The sequence below is a fragment of the Puma concolor genome, chromosome B2 (assembly GCF_028749965.1).
Source record: "Puma concolor isolate L17-30 chromosome B2, mPumCon1.1.hap2, whole genome shotgun sequence".
In the NCBI taxonomy this organism is placed as follows: domain Eukaryota; kingdom Metazoa; phylum Chordata; class Mammalia; order Carnivora; family Felidae; genus Puma; species Puma concolor.
In genome coordinates this window covers 92,330,489-92,347,949 of record NC_141671.1, presented here as the reverse complement: position 1 = coordinate 92,347,949, position 17,461 = coordinate 92,330,489, and the positions used below count along the sequence as shown (strand labels likewise).

The window sequence follows — 17,461 nt, the reverse complement described above, 5'->3', positions numbered from 1 at the left end:
TGATGCGGGGCTCGAACTCACGGACCACGAGATTGTGACCTGGCTGAAGTCGGACGCTTAACCGACTGTGCCACCCAGGCACCCCAAAATACATTTTTTTTAGCTCATCACTTTTGAGCTTTTAGTAGTTTGGCATTGCAGTATGAAATTTTAAAGTGTTTTTGTAAGAAATTGATCCTCAAACTGAGCTTTGCACATGTGGCAGGAAAGAGAAAAAACATTATAGTACTAAGGAAACCTGTTCCTTATGAGTCATAACCCCAGTTGTGCAGAATAGAACTTATCACAGGACAAGTTTCTACCACAAATTATTCACATGTCAAAAATCTGTCTTCATGAGTCAGCAGAAGAGGAATCATTGTAAATTGTTTTAGACCCTTCATCTATGAGATTTTAATGGAATGAAATACTGGAGTATTATGGACAAGCATTTAGAGATGAGAGCAAGGTCTTTATGGCTTTTATACACACTAATATAACAATTTCTGTATTTTTCTCTGTTAGTATAATTAGTTAAGTTTTAGAGTAACCAACCATTGTACTCTTTATAGGCTTATGCTGATGGCTAGACTTCAGTATGTATGGTCTGAGATTGTTGGCAAGTGCTTTCAATCAACAAAAAGAGCTGCAAAGAGAATTCTACTCCAGCTGTAAACACATGTAGTCTAGAAAGTATTTTAAATGTTTCTCCCTTTCCCAGCACTCTATGTTCTGTTCCTTCAAAGGTTTTAGAATTTCTTATTGAATTATACTTTATTTAGTAAATGTTACCTATGAAATATTAACCAAAATAGTTTCAGTGTTTTTGCTAACATGAAAACACCAAGATACATGTTAGATTACATTCTTTATGCTTTTGCTTGACCATATCTGTACTTTCAAAAAAAAAAATATGAGGTAAGAATACTTCTGTACTTGAAGATTTTCCAATTAATCTTAATATTTTTATTTTATAATTGAAAGCTGTGGTCCTTGACATAAATAAAACTAGATACTTCAGAAGACTTTGTGCTTTACATGTGTGAGCATGTACTCACACATGTTAATTGATGGGAGAGGAAAGAACATAAAATGTAGAAAAGGAAATAGTTGGAACTAACTGATTTGTTGTAGTGTCCCCAGGGGCAGGTATAATTTGCAAGCTGTCACATTCCATTATGGGGGCTGTTGCCATCAATCAGAGCTGACATTTGTATAGCAGAGGTTAGTATAACTGTAATTATATGTATGTTTATTGAATCTAAACCCTGTGACACTTTACCTTTATTCTTTAAATTAAAACATTCATGTAATTTATAAACTTCTTGGTTGAGTGGGTATGTCATTATGTATTTTAAAAAGGAAAATAGAGTTCCAAAATCCTGCAAACTGTTGCCTGGTCTAGTCTATAACACTAGAATGTGATTTGTAACAATTCCAGTCTGAGTGTTGTCACTATAGAAGATGTGTTAAGCAAACATTCTTGAATATTGCTCTTTAGTTAATAGATCCCTAATGTTTTGAACTAAATGTACCATATTTCATCAGTTGTAAGACCCATTTTAAAAATTTACTTGATAGTAGAAACAACCATAAACCAAGTAACAAAATGGGAATAAATACATATCAGTAATTACTTTGAATGTAAATGGACTAAACCAATCAAAAGGGTTGCAAAGTTAATAAAGAAACAGGACCCATCCATTGCTGCTCCAAGAGACTCCATTTCAACTGAAAAACACTTGCAGATTGAAAGTGGGGGGATGGAGAAACATTTATCATGCAAATGGATGTCAAAAGAAAGCTGGCATACCAATACTTCTATCAGACAAAAGAGACTTTAAAACAAAGACTATCAAGAGACAAAAAAGGGCACTATATAATAATAAAGGGGACAGTCAAATAAGAGGATATAACAATTGTAAATATTTATGCATCCAAAACGGGAGCACCCAGATACATAAAATATGTTTCCTTTCCAAACATAAAGGAAATAATCAATAGTAATACAATAATAGGGGACTTTAACATCCCACTTAAATCAATGGACAGATCATCCATACAGAAAATCAACAAGGAAACAGTGGCTTTGAATGACACACTGGACCAGATGGACTTAACATACATATTCAGAACATTCCATCCTAAAACAGCAGAATGCCCATTTTCAAGTGTACGTGGAACATCCTCCAGAACAGATCACATATTAAGCCACAAAACAAGTCTCAAAAAAGTAAAAAAAAAAAAAAAACATCAAAATTGTACCATGCATCTTTTCAGACCTCAAAACTATGAAAATAGTAATCAAGCATTAGAGAAAATCTGGGAAGAGCACAAATACATGGAGGTTAGATAACATGATACTAAACAATGAATGGGTCAACTGTGAAAGCAAAGAAGAAATCAAAAATTACATAGAAACAAATGGAAAGGAAAACACAGTGGTCCAAAATCTTTGAAATGCAGCAAAAGTGGTTCTAACAGGGAAGTTTATAGTAATACAGGCCTACCTCAAGAGGCTGTAACAACATTTTTCTAGATCTGTCTGCTAAGGAAGGGAAATAAAAGTAAAACTAAACTATTGGGACTACATCAAAATAAATGGTTTCTGCACAGCAAAGCAAACAATCAACGAAACTAAAAGGCAACCCACTGAATGAGAGAACATACTTGCAAATGATATATCCTATAAAGGGTTAGTATCCAAAATAAATAACTTATACAACTCAACACCCAAAAAACAAATAATCCAATTAAAACTGAGCAGAAGACATGAACAGACATTTCTCCAAAGAAAACATCCAGATGGCTAACAGACACATGAAAAGATGCTCAACATCACTCATCAGGGAAATGTGAATTAAAACTACGATGAGATCACCTCACACTTGTCAGAATGGCTAAAATAAAAAAACAGAAAAAACAAGCGTTGGAGAGGATGCAGACAAAAAAGTAACCTTTGTGCACTGTTGGTGAGATTGCAAGTTAATGGAGCCACTGTGGGAAACAGTATGAAGATTCCTCAAAATATTAATAGGACTACCCTATGTTCCAGTAATCACACTTATTGGATATATGTCCCCAAAATACAAAAACACTAATTCCAAGTGACACATGCATCCTGTGTTTATTGTAGCATTATTTACAATAGCCAAACTATGGAAATAGCCCAAGTGTCCACTGACGGATGGATAAAGAAGTGGTATTTTATATATATAATGGAATATATTCACTCAAAAAAAGGATGAAATCTTGTCATTTACAGTAACATGGATAGAACTATAGAGTATAATATTAAGTGAAATAAGTCAGAGAAAGACAAATACCATACGATTTCATTCATAATAGTCATGATACAATCATAGAAAACTAAACACTGTAATTTTACTATATACAGATATAAGGAAAATTTTTAATAGTAATGTTTAAGTGCGTATGGGATGCAGCAAAAACAGTTTTAAGAGGGAAGTTTATTATGATATGTCTACATTAAGGCAGAAAAAGTTGACAAACAACCTAACCTATACCTCAAGGAACTAGAAAAAGAACAACAAACTAAACCCAAAGTTAGTACAAAAAGGAAATAACAATGATCAGAGCAGAAATAAAGGAAATAGACATTAAAAAAAATAGAAAATGTCAACAAAATAAGGGCTGATTTACTAAAAAAGATAAACAAAATTGACAAACTTTTAGCTATACTGACTAAGGAAAAAAGACTAAAATAAATTAAAAATGAAAGACGAAACATTACAGCTGACACTGTAGAAATACATAGGATCACAAGAGAGAATATCATGAACAACTAAACATCAGCAAATTGGATAACCTAAAAGAAATGTATAAATTCTTAGAAACATACAACCTGTTGACTCATTAAGAAATAGAAAATCTAAATATTAATATTGGATCATATTCATATTAATAGAATGGAAGAGAGGATCATATTAGTAGAATGAAAGAGAAAGATGATCATATGATCATCTTAATGGATGCAGAAAAAAATCATTTGACAAAATTCATCCTCATATACCCCCATGCTCTTTGCAGCATTATCAACAATAGCCAAGACAAAGAAACAACCCAAGTGCCCCTCAGTGGATGAATGGATAAAGAAAATGCAGTGTATATGTACAATAGAATACTGTTTAGCCATAAAAGGGAAGGTAACTCAGACTTTTTAACAACACGATGGACTTGAGGACGTTATGCTAAATAAAATAAGTGAGACAGAACAACCAATACAGAGAAACAAGTGTGTTCTCACTTATATGTGGAATATAAAAAAGCTGAACTTAAACAGTGGAGTGGTGGTTGCCAAGGTCTGGAGGATAGGGGAGTGGGGTAGATATTGGTCAAGGGGTATAAACTTATGGCTATACAATGAATATCTTCTGACAATCTAATGTATAGCATGCCAGTTTTAATTTGCAATACTGTGTTATATACTTGAAATTTATTTATAGAGTGGACCTTAAATGTTATCACCACACACACATAACACACCCACATGTAATAGTGTGAGGGGATAGAAGGGTTAATTAACCTTTTTGTGGTAATCATTCTGAATTATGTATCTGCATCAAATCATCACCTGTGCACCTTAAATTTACATATATTACATCTCAATATCTCAAAGCTGGAAAAAATGAAGAGATAAAGCTACTTCCCTTAGGTCACAGTGTTTTAAAAGGTAAAATAATAATATTAATGTTCAAGTGCGTTACTAGATTAGTTGGTTCTGGCAAGTCTTAGGTCCTTCGGTTCTTTTGTCAAATGGATGAACATTTTAACTCAATACGCTGAATTTTTGGCATGATCGTAATATGTATATAGCATCACAACTATGCCATTTTCCCAGTGGACAGGATAAAATTGGAGCAGTTTCAAGTAATGATTTTTTATGTTTCTGAGGGAATAAGTACATGTATTTAGAGAAATTTAAGTTGACAGTAAAAATGCTGACAGTTAACCCGTGCCCTGATACAAGAGCAGATGGAAATGTCTTGCATGAGTTCCAATTCATTAAGCAAATGTGACACTTTATGTTCTAGCCGTTTTAAGTTCAGGGAACTGAAGTGATGAATAGTAATTTAAATGAAGCCACTTCTCATTATGCTGAAAGTAAAGTATAATAAAATGCTAAAGTGGATTTTAAGATTTCCTTGGTATAGCTTTTTGATATCTGAAAAATTTGATTTTACAGTTTGTTACCGCATTGTTATCTCTGAAAGTTAATTATAAGAAAGTATTAGCATAATATTCTAAGTTCATGTTGAGGTAGGTAGCCAGGCTTCATATTAACAAAACAGATGAACATAGGGGAAGGGAAGGAAAAATAAGATAAAAACAGAGAGGGAGGCAAACCATAAAAGACTGTTACATATGGAGAACAAACATATATGTGGAGAGTTGCTGGAGGGGTGTTGGATGGAGGGATGGGCTAAATGCATGAGGGGCATTAAGGAGGACACTAGTTGGGATGAGCACTGGGTGTTATTATATGTAAGTGATGAATCACTAAGTTCTACTCTTGAAACCATTACTACACCGTATGTTAACTAACTTGGATTTAAATAAAATTTTAAAAAGTGTATCCTGTATCTTTCCTAACACTTGCAAGTAATAAGCTTACTTATTTTATACTTTTATAGTAAATATACAGTGTAGGAAATTGTTGTTTTTGAAAACAAATAAGCATGTTTTCCAGGACTTTTAATGAAAAGGGTTGTTAGTAAGTGATCCCTGGGTATATTTATATTAATATATCCTGGGTTATTTTAAGTTTATCATTATTCAAAGTAGAAGTTCATTTTAAATTTGTTGAAATAGATTTTAATGCATAGTGAATGTTTTTTACCTATTTTAGATCTCAGAATTTATTAGACATCTTTTTATACCTAATTCCAGCAGCACATCTTTTCTATAGAATTTGATGTGATCTCAACATTGCCATTTAGCGTTAGCAAATTAACTAAGTAGCTTTGGATTTGTAGTATGTCATATCTTTGATATGAATTGCTTAATCTGTTTCATTATAGTTTGTTAATTAATGTTCTGTTTAGCTGCTAAACTTTGTGGTTGATATAGTTCATTTCATAATGAAAGCAGTGATATCACTAATAATGCAACAGGTCATATTGATAAATTTAGATTGTGGATAAGAATTTATACATAATTTGCACCAATCAAAAAAAAAGTTATTGTCCCCAGAGCTGACTTAATCAGGCATGAAATAACATAACAAAAATGTTGACAGAATAACCTGACCCTTATCTTAGTCAACCCCCTCAAAGCACAGATAAATTGTGATTATCATCTGTCTCTCTAATCTTGATCTATTGGCTAAGAAAAGCTTTGATTTTGTTTGTTATCTTGTATTCTTTGATTTATCCACATACTGGCTTCTTTCTTAATGTAGTATTACTATAGTAGAAGATATTATTAAACTTGTCATCTTTTTCTTGCAACAGGGTAAGTTTAGAGTACGCAAACAATTTAGTATGTGACAAAGAGATTTATAATTACAGTTTCATGTTAAATGGTCTGCTTCTGTGAAGTTCACATGAATGCCTTAGGCATATCTCCTGCTCTGCATGCCCTAGAATCTTCAGTGACTCACTCTTTGGGTTACCATTATGTGCCAGTTATATGTATTATATGTATTACTTTTTGGTATAAAAGTACTATATATATTAGTTGATATTAAAGAGCAGTTTTTTAAAAACTGTGTTAGTAGTGAAGCTTCCTTCAAATTTGGATAGGTATAGACAGGTTATTGTTCCTAGAGTGGATTCTTGGTTTCCTTTTCATTTCCTTTTAACACTTGTTTCACTTCTTTGTCTCTTTTCAAATAAAGGCCATCATCAGTGTATATAGTTTAAAATATAGACTCATTTGTTTTTTATATCATAAGATGCTTTTTAAAGAAGGTATGTATTTTATAACATAATTTCATAACAATTTATTGACAGACTATCTTCATTGAGTTTTATTTTTTTTTTGTTTTTTTTTTTTAATTTTTTTTTTTCAGCATTTATTTATTTTTGGGACAGAGAGAGACAGAGCATGAACGGGGGAGGGGCAGAGAGAGAGGGAGACACAGAATCCGAAACAGGCTCCAGGCTCTGAGCCATCAGCCCAGAGCCTGATGCGGGGCTCGAACTCACGGACCGCGAGATCGTGACCTGGCCGAAGTCGGACGCTTAACCGACTGCACCACCCAGGCGCCCCAATTGAGTTTTAAATAACTGCTTAATATCACAACTTAAGTGGAGTGAAATATCACTCTTGAAGTGACATTGTTTACGGTGAATTAGATATCATTCCAGGATATTTTGAACACTTTTTATTTGTTCTGCATAAAGCCTGCTAATTATATTTCTTTTTGAACGGCACAGGTGAAATTTATATCATCCATGTGATACTTTCTGTTTTTAAATTCATTTTATCTTATAGATGCTTGTTACCACACCAGAAAAATGGGATGTAGTGACAAGAAAGAGTGTTGGAGACGTAGCTCTTTCCCAAATTGTAAAGCTCCTTATTCTTGATGAAGTTCATTTGCTGCATGAAGATAGAGGACCAGTATTAGAAAGCATAGTGGCACGTACTTTACGGCAGGTAAGAGGAAGTTATTTTTCAGCTTATTTTGGAGGAATGAGTAAGTTTTTAAGCTTAAATGTAGCATTCAAAAAATATTAATATGTTTTGTTCATGAGAATAAAGATAATTTAATATGGAGAAACCTTTAGCTATTTTGTTTCATATTAAAAGTACTCTTTCTTCCTTCCAAGTCTTATTTTATTGAAGTCTCTCTAAATTAGCCAAAATAAAGACAGGAAAATTTCTAAACTGTTGTCGCAAAGCTATGTCTAATATTGACTAAGCAGTATTAAGATATAATTGAACATAGGTAAATATTAGTGATTTCATCCACTTCTCTTCTGTCTGCACTTCTTCCCCCTGAAAAGATATGAACAATTTACAATTTTTCTTATATACTAGATAAAATGAAATGTAATCACCTCATGTGCATAATCTTCATCATTTTTTTTAAAAGACCTGTACACGCTATTTCTAGTTTGAGAGCTTCCTGGCTATTCATAAATAGTCCAAACAAAAGTTGGTTTACCAATGTCTCGTGATTATTTTCTGTCAACCTCTCTTTTCATTAAGTGAAAAGACAGTGTCTTAGAATGTCCATGGGTATTAAAATGATGTTTGTTGGTAGATTTTACATGTGTAGAAAATAGATGAATACTAGTTTTTCAACATAATCAAGAACTCTAATTCTTTACTCTCCATTTATTATTGTCTTTGATCCATATTCTCCTGGTTTTATTTTCTTTCTGAAATAGCCAGGACACCATGACCAATTTTTCTTTTGTCAGTAACCTTAACTTACTTAACTTATCCCTGACTATCTGGCACAATTCCATCCATGAATCATTTGAATCATATATATGCCTCTAGCCAGATGCTAAGCACTAGCAAAGAAGATCACATAGTGGTATACGAGTCACTTTACGTTCATAGACTCTGAATTTACCTGCATCATTGGGATCACCCTGGAACTTCTGAGCCACTTTTCTTCTGTTTTCCTAAAGCGAGCATTTCCAAGCTTCACCAGACTTCTCCCACATTTTCTCCTACCCTGTCGTGCCTCATTCTTAGCGCAATGTGTTTACTGAACGGAAGTAGAGTCCTTCATGCTTAAAGTCCCTCAGTTCCCATCCTTTGCCTTTCCTTTCACCACCCAGAATAAACCTCAGCCCTCCCCCCTCATATCCATATTCATCATTCTATCCCTTGTTCCTTAGAGACCCCTTCTCTGCTTGCCTTGGACCCATTCCTTTTACTCTGTATGTTATCCCTTTTCTTTGCTGTGTTTTTAATTTCTCACTCTCAGTGGACACTGTCTCTTCAGCTTAAAAGAACTGCAAAGTCCTTCTCATTTTTACCAAAAAACCTTTCTCAAACCTATCCCTCTCCAATAACTCCTATTCAGTAAAACTCTTTTTGCCACCTATCATCTGGAAATATTAATCTGTATTCACTGTTTCTCTTTTGACTTTCAAACCATTGTAGTCTCTTTATTGTTGCAACATAGGTAATAAAATGTTTTTACCAGGATTGCCATTTATTAAAGGCAGTCCTCAAACCAATTCCTTTTTTTTTTTACCTTTTCACACTACTCATTTTTTATATTTGATGTAACTTATTTTCTCAATCTTGAAATTTTCATTCCTTTTGGCTTCATGATGCGATCCTGCTCTGGTTTTCTTCACTTGACTTTTTTTTCCCCACCTACTTAGCTGCTCTTAATGGTCTCCCTTGCTGTCTCCTTTACTCAACCTTGAAATGTTTACATTCTCCAAGTCTCAGTCAGTTGCCATCTTCTTTTTTCATTCTGAATATTTACCCTGGGAAGATAACACTTCTTTGCCTTTGTCACTTAAATCTATGTAGTCCAAATCTTACCCTCTGACTTCTGGCCATATCCAGATGCAGTTGTATGTTCCTATTCTAATATCCCATGGATATCTCTTACTAAACATGTCAGAAACTCTGCCATCTTCCCTATATATTTTTTTTAAATTTTTTTTTTTTTAACGTTTATTTATTTTTGGGACAGAGAGAGACAGAGCATGAACGGGCGAGGGGCAGAGAGAGAGGGAGACACAGAATCGGAAACAGGCTCCAGGCTCTGAGCCATCAGCCCAGAGCCTGACGCGGGGCTCGAACTCACGGACCGTGAGATCGTGACCTGGTTGAAGTCGGACGCTTAACCGACTGCGCCACCCAGGCGCCCCTTCCCTATATATTTATATATGGCTTCACAGTCTCAAGCCCCAAACTGGGAATCACACTCAAGTTTTCCTTCTTCCTTAACATTCTTCCTCATCCCAATCACTACTTAGATATCAATTATTTTATATTTCATATGCTAACTAGCTCTGATCTAGATCTGTATATGGGAAGTTATACTGCATTTTAAAACGTTTTAAAATAGTGTGTTTCCATCTGGTAAATCCACCATAAAATTCTAGATGGATTAATGATTTAACTATATCAAGCAAAACTCTCAATACATTAAAGAAAATATAAGACAGCATATCTAAATAACCTTGGGGGTAGAGAAGCTCTAAGCAAAATGCAAAACTCCAAAGGTTATAAAGGGAACATGTGGCACATGTGGATGTCTAAATATTAAAAACTTCTGACCGGGGCGCCTGGGTGGCGCAGTCGGTTAAGCGTCCGACTTCGGCCAGGTCATGATCTCGCGGTCCGTGAGTTCGAGCCCCGCGTCGGGCTCTGGGCTGATGGCTCAGAGCCTGGAGCCTGTTTCCGATTCTGTGTCTCCCTCTCTCTCTGCCCCTCCCCCGTTCATGCTCTGTCTCTCTCTGTCCCAAAAATAAATAAACGTTGAAAAAAAAAAAATTTAAAAAAAAAAACTTCTGACCAACAAAGACATCTCCAAAAAGTTAAAATGTGAGACAGAGTAACAATAGCATGTAAAATAATGTATTTTATATTTAATAGTTATTATAAATTAGTAAGATATATGAGTTTTTTAGAAATTTGTAAAAAGCGTTTCATGATAGAAATAAAAATACTGAGCAATAGAGAAAAGATGCTTAAAAAGACATGAGATTTTTATCAAATTGGCAAAATTGAAAAAAGAATGTAACTTGAAAGCACCCCCTAAAACCAACCCTATGATTTTACTTCTAGGGATCTAATGTGTGGAAATCATAGCACAAACAGATACCTGTATTTTTTCATAAATTTTTTTAATGTTTATTTTTGAGAGAGCACACCCGAGCATGTGCTCACGGGAGAGAGGCAGAGAGAGAGAGGGAGATAGAGGCTCCAAAGTGGGCTCCTCACTGGCAGCAGAGAGCCCAGAGCAGGGCTCAAACTCATGAACTATGAGATCATGACCTGAGTCAAAGTGGATGCTCAATCGACTGAGCCACCCAGGTGTTCCCACAAACATATATATATATGTTATATATATAACATGTATATATATAATTAATAAATTATAGTGATACTATAAAATGCTACTTTGCAGCCTTTAAAACAAATGAAGTAGAGCTGTATGAACTGGATCTAAAAGATATGTTCTTATTGAAAAAGGAAGCTGGCCTCTACATATAGCATAATCCCACTTATGTGAAGAAAAAATATATGTTTATATTCTCATTCATTCATTCATTCAGTGAACATGTGCCAACCACATAGTTCTAGGTGCTATGGATGTAATCAGAGTTCTTGCTTACATTTATATTTTAGGTTTGGGTAGACAAGGGTGAATATACATGCAAGGATATGCTACAAACCTTAAAGGTGATTTGATCATAGAAATGGAACTAGAGGGTTATTTGGGACATGTTCACATTTTACCATATAAATTAAAAATATGTGTATACACACACACATAAACACATATGCATAAAACACAAAGGGATGGAATATTAAAAAAGACACAAAAATCAGGTTTTAGCTAATATCCAACTTGATAATTTCAAGCATACAGGTAGTTGTGAGACAAAGGTGAAGCATGGAGAAGTCTGAAACTGCCATCATAGCTTTCCAGGTCCTTTCTTGCTGCATAGGATTGGCTCTGGCCCAGATTTTCAAGCATGAAGGGCATCATTTACAGAAGAGAGCTATTTTAATCATGAAATGTGTTTATTTTATACCATGGTACTTATATAGCTTAGTGATGTTTTTCGGGGAGTCATGCCATATGAATCCATACATTCTAGATTTATTTACATTGAGCCACCTAGAGGGACCATGGCCATCAGCTAAAAGCATTATAAAGTTAAGGACTTGCCTGTAACTATAGAACATTAGAGGTCGAGTAAATATCATTAGTACATTTACCAGAAGGTCTGTCATTAGCATTTTACAGGGGTGTTTGACTAGGACATCATTCTTTCCTGAGCACCCCCAGTTAAGGGAACAAATGGATTGCAGGCCTCCTGCTAATGCTTTCTGTATATATGTACACAGACACATGATACTATGTATTATATATATTTTGAAGCAATTCTAAGTTTATGAATATTAATTATAGTGTATAAATTTCCATATAATACATAAATATTATAAACTATATCAAGTTAAATTTATATAAACTAAATATATAAAATAGATTTTTATTGTATATGTAACGCAGTTATAGAAATATCTATATATGATATAGAAATATATATATTTTGTATAGTATAGATATATAACATCTAAATATTTAATATATTCATCCTACACATGATATCTCCATAATATAATCAAACTCCAATTGTATGGTTTATTACTACTATGTTCATAAACTTTTTGATGGCTTGCTGTTTGGTATCTAAAGAAAAATGTTTAAATTCCTTATCTGGACATTAAAGACTATTGGAGCTGTGATCTATTTGTATAATTTTAACTTCTACATATTTCTTAGCTACAATAGGTTCCAGCCACACAAAACTATGTGTCCTTTCCCCATTTCCTTTCCAATACCATTGACCCTCTTCCAGAGGTGAAACTCGTCTCACTGAAGGCAGAATGTTTTACTGGTTATGAGAAATTCTGTCTTCATTTGTATCCTTTACTATATTTTAATCTCCTTTATAGAAGGGTCTGTGTGATTCTTCTCATATTTTTTAATGTACTATCACAAAGCTCATAACTACTTTTATTAAAAAGCAAAGTTGCTGTTTATCAATGTACCTTTTTTTTTTTGATTACCAGATGTTCCCAGTAGATGGCAGTGTTTTACATAGCACATCAACATTTGTAACTAAGGGAAGCAACATTAAAAGATGCTCTAATGCAGTGTAGATTGTGTTCGGATTCTGAAATTGTGTGGTGGCTTTAGGGACTAAATTCACAAGACACATGATTGAGAGGAATTTAGAAAACAGAAAGTGTAAGAAAGGCCACATCCGTTGTATTTAACAACACTGAACTAATATTAATTGTCTTCTAAACTGTCTGAACATAGATTTTATATAAAGGAAAACATCCTAAAAACTTACTGCCTAGCTTTTGGGCTATTATAAAAAATAAGCTGTAAAATATTAAAACTTTTATAGTTTTCGACAATAATTTTTAGGTGAATTTATAGTTCATAGTGTAGTTTACAGAGCTTTGAGATTTGGTTTAAGACATAAAGTTCCAAGTTATTCTCATTTAAAAGAAAGTATTTCACATCCAGGCTTATTATATATATTGAGAATAATAGGATCATACTTTTAGATTAAAAAATAGAGTCATTTTAAATGGAATTTTAGCAAAAAAAGGTCTATGGTGTTTGCAGATTATCATGTATTTAACATCGAAATACCTTAAAAATATGTTCAGTAACTTTTATGTTATAATGGTTTCAAAACAAAAAGATCACTTTCATATCCTTTCAAATCACCTTCAGTACTACAGAGAACTATTGCGTAATTAGAATCATCGTTCTAGGGTTGACTGGGTAGCTTAGTTAAGCCTCAACTCTTGATTTCAGCTCAGGTCATGATGCTGTGGTTCCTGAGATTGAGCTCAGTGTTGGGCTCTGCACTGACAGCATGGGGAACTTGCTTAGGATTCTTTCTCTGCCCCTGCTGCGTATGCTCTCTCCTTCTCTCTCTCTCAAAATGAATAAATAAATAAAGAGTTTTGTTTAAAAAAATCATTGTAATCACTATAAAGGATTCTCATCACAACATATAAAGGGGGTTTCTTAACTAATAGGGATGTTCATTATTTCCCCGATAGAGGGTTCCTTTGTTTTTAGTTTTTGCTGATAGCCACAAGATTTTTTTAGTGAAAGCAAATTCATGGTAAGATATTGTATATGTATTTATACTTTAATTTTTATCCATCTCTATCATTTTTTGATGCTCCCTCTTTACGCTTTTGCAAATAGTCTCTGTATGTGTGGATCTGTGTCTTATTCAGTGGTATCCACATTGCAGAAAGTTTAAGTCTTAAGCCATTGTTGATGGATGTCTAATTATGGAAGTATTCCTATTACTCACATTGAACTACTTTGCTTATACCCACTGAGTCTTCTAGACTAAGCAAACTTATCAAAAGCCTCCTTAGAAACCTGCGATGAAGTTGATCAGTCATGGGATCATAATGATATATTTTAATTACAAAGTGAATAGAAGTTTTTGGCCATCTCTTGGTTTTATCTTTCTAAGTATGTTACATTGTAATCAGAGAAAGCGGCCTATATTCTTTTTTGATTTGAAACTGAGTTTTTTGTGACTTAATACATTTAATTGTTAAAAATGTTTAATTGTTTAAAAGTATAATTGTTTTTTGTGACTCGATACATTTAACTGTTAAAAGTGTTTAATTGTTTAAAAGTTCCTATAGCAATTTAATGTAAATTCCAATGTGCATTTTTAAGTACTGTGGGTAGAAAGTGTACTTTGTATGTATTGAATCAAGCTTGTGAATTATGGCCTACAAAGTCATACATGAGAGGGTTCTCAGTAGACCTCTAAACTCTGCTCTATCCACACTTTGTCCTCTCATTCATCTTCTTCCTGCTCAGCTTGTTCCAATCCCAGTCTTTGTACTTACTTTTTCTTCTGTTTGAAGATTTTTATCCCCTGATCATCTCTCAAATATTTCTTCTTTAGCGAGGTTTTTCCTCATTATCCCACCTAAAGTGTGGCCCCACCCATGCTACCTTCTATGCTATTACCTTGTTTTACTCTACTCATAGCACTTACTGATACCGATACCTGAAATTCCTTAATTTGTTAATGAGTTTATGGTTGTCTCTTCTCAACTAAAACGTCAGCTCCTGATTGTAAAGACAGTTTTGTTTACGGCTATTTCCTGGTGCCCCCCCCCCCCCAATACAATTACATACACAATCTGTTGACTGACGAATGAAATGATTGACAAAATCTTCTCTGACTTTACTTAAAATGCCACCCTTGCTCCTTTGTAAAAAAGAATATTTTGTTTACTCCCTTTTCTGACTATCTGCTGTGATTTCTTTTATTCTTGAATCCTTTCTAGTAATAATGAATATCAAATTAGAACATACTTTGTCCCCCTTTTCTTTGTTTTTTTTTTTTTTTTTTCAACGTTTATTTATTTTTGGGACAAAGAGAGACAGAGCATGAACGGAGGAGGGGCAGAGAGAGAGGGAGACACAGAATCGGAAACAGGCTCCAGGCTCTGAGCCATCAGCCTGACGCGGGGCTCGAACTCACGGACCGCGAGATTGTGACCTGGCTGAAGTCGGACACTTAACCGACTGCGCCACCCAGGCGCCCCCTGTCCCCCTTTTCTTTGTGAAAGCAGGTTTATAAAATACTAACAATCAGTGAATGGATGGTAATTTAACAAAATATGAGTTCCAGGGCTTATTGAGTTGTCCTCTAGATAATATCACCTAAAGGTAAAAACTTTTTGAATTAAATGCAAAAGCATATTTTGAAAATTCAGTTATTCATTTTCTTATTTTTTATTTGTTCTGTAATTTGGCTTATTATATAATTTTTATGGAATCCACTGATTTATAAATTTAATGAAGCAAATGGATCTGTTCCCTTAACAAGTCTGTAACTCTGCCATACAAATGTTTATATTGATTCAGTTCATGATAATTTCAGTCTGGAGTTTTTTGGGGGGAAGGTTGTTTTTATATCCAACTAAATACCTTTAATTTGAAAGTTGTAGTTCTTATTCTTTTACCAAAGTGGTAAGAATCATCTGTCTAAGGAGCCATATATATCTCATAGGTATCTCTATAGGTATTTTATTTAGTCCTCAAATATGCCCAGAAAGAACCTCTAAACTCCTCTGTCTAAACTTACAGAATGGATTTTGAAGTTACAGGACCACATTTTCTCTTAATGCTTGTAGGAAACATTGGTGTCAGGGAATGCATCCACGCATTTGGACTCTCCTGAAGTGTGTGTACATTGTATGGCAATGTGCAAGGAGAAATCCGGCATTGGCAATTGCTCACTTAGGGGCAGTAAACTTGAAGATACCATTATGATGCAAGCAAGTTTTGACTCAAATTAGCTGTAAATAAGAAGGACATAGGAGGGGCGCCTGGGTGGCGCAGTCGGTTAAGCGTCCGACTTCAGCCAGGTCACGATCTCGCGGTCCGTGAGTTCGAGCCCCGCGTCGGGCTCTGGGCTGATGGCTCAGAGCCTGGAGCCTGTTTCCGATTCTGTGTCTCCCTCTCTCTCTGCCCCTCCCCCGTTCATGCTCTGTCTCTCTCTGTCCCAAAAATAAAAAAATAAAAAAAAAAATTAAAAAAAAACATTGAAAAAAAAAGAAGGGCATAGGAAACTGAAGAAATGATTAAAATACTTACCCAGTGTCTCTTCATGAACCCCCTTATTTTACTGATGATAGCAAGAAAGTGAGAATGGCGAACATTTCTAGGTAAAAAAATAATAATACAACATTAAGGTTAGAAATCTTTTTATATGCTTTCTCTCATAGGTTGACTAACCTGCCAAATTCATTCTAAATCGTGTAATTTTTAAAATCACATTAGATGTTTTCAATTTTTTTTTTTTTTTTTTTTTTAGGTAAGAAACCATTTTCTAAATCAGACTTTAGAAGCCAAGAATACAAAATATGAAAGCAGAAGGGATATGAAAACACAGAGAGAAGGGCTATTATAGGGACATGGGGCAGCAGAATGCCACCTAATATTTCTGCAGAACCCATAGGGCTGAGGTGTGGATGATCCTAGACTGTATCATGCTAATGATAGAAATTAATTCCCCTTAGGAGGGGAAAATTAATTTTGCCTCCTAGTTTAAAATGGGAAGTTCGTATGTGATTAAAATGATTCTTTCTTTTGGCAAATACTAACATCCTGTATTGCTGATGTAAAGAATTTGAATAATATAATTAATGTGGTGAAGTGATCAAACATACAGTATTGTATAACCTATGAATAGATAAATCTCAGGTCTCTATGGGACATTTTCTCAAAGCAGAAATTGAACAGATCATAGTCTTTACAGAATACAGTAGACATTTAGAAACATTTATATGATAAAATTCTGTACAGATAGATACACATACATACATACGTATATACATGCATACATTGTACACTTTTATATTTGATAAAATGAAGATTTAAAACCCAACCAATTGAAAGATTAATCCGCAGCCACTTAGAGGTCAGTAAGTGATCATGGAAGGAAGAGAAGGAAAGAGAGAGGGTCAGCACTCTTTTCTTTTTCTTTTTTAAAAATAATGGAAGCTTCTCAAATGCACCCAGAATTGTTATTCAAAGTAAGATTTATCATCTAAAATGAAACAGGAATGGAGACACTATCAATAAGTTAATTATTAAATGTTAAATGTTAGTTTGGTGCAAAATATTCTAATGAAACCGAGTGGAAAAAATAATAAAGCTGAAAAATAAAGTTATTTTAAAATAGGAAAACAAAATTTTTAAAAGCCACTGGGAAAAAAAGAAACT

The 17,461-nt window shown here is 34.1% G+C and overlaps 1 protein-coding gene across 3 annotated transcripts in view; it reads left to right on the top strand.

The window, feature by feature from the left end:
* The window catches only part of ASCC3 (activating signal cointegrator 1 complex subunit 3), a 373,037-nt gene that overhangs the window by 138,845 nt on the left and 216,731 nt on the right, over positions 1-17,461 (top strand). For all 3 annotated transcript variants that reach the window (XM_086707498.1, XM_025925165.2, XM_086707497.1), the window contains exon 11: positions 7,438-7,602. In XM_086707498.1, coding sequence (XP_086563624.1) covers positions 7,438-7,602 — 165 coding nt within the window. The remainder of the gene's footprint in view (positions 1-7,437; positions 7,603-17,461) is intronic.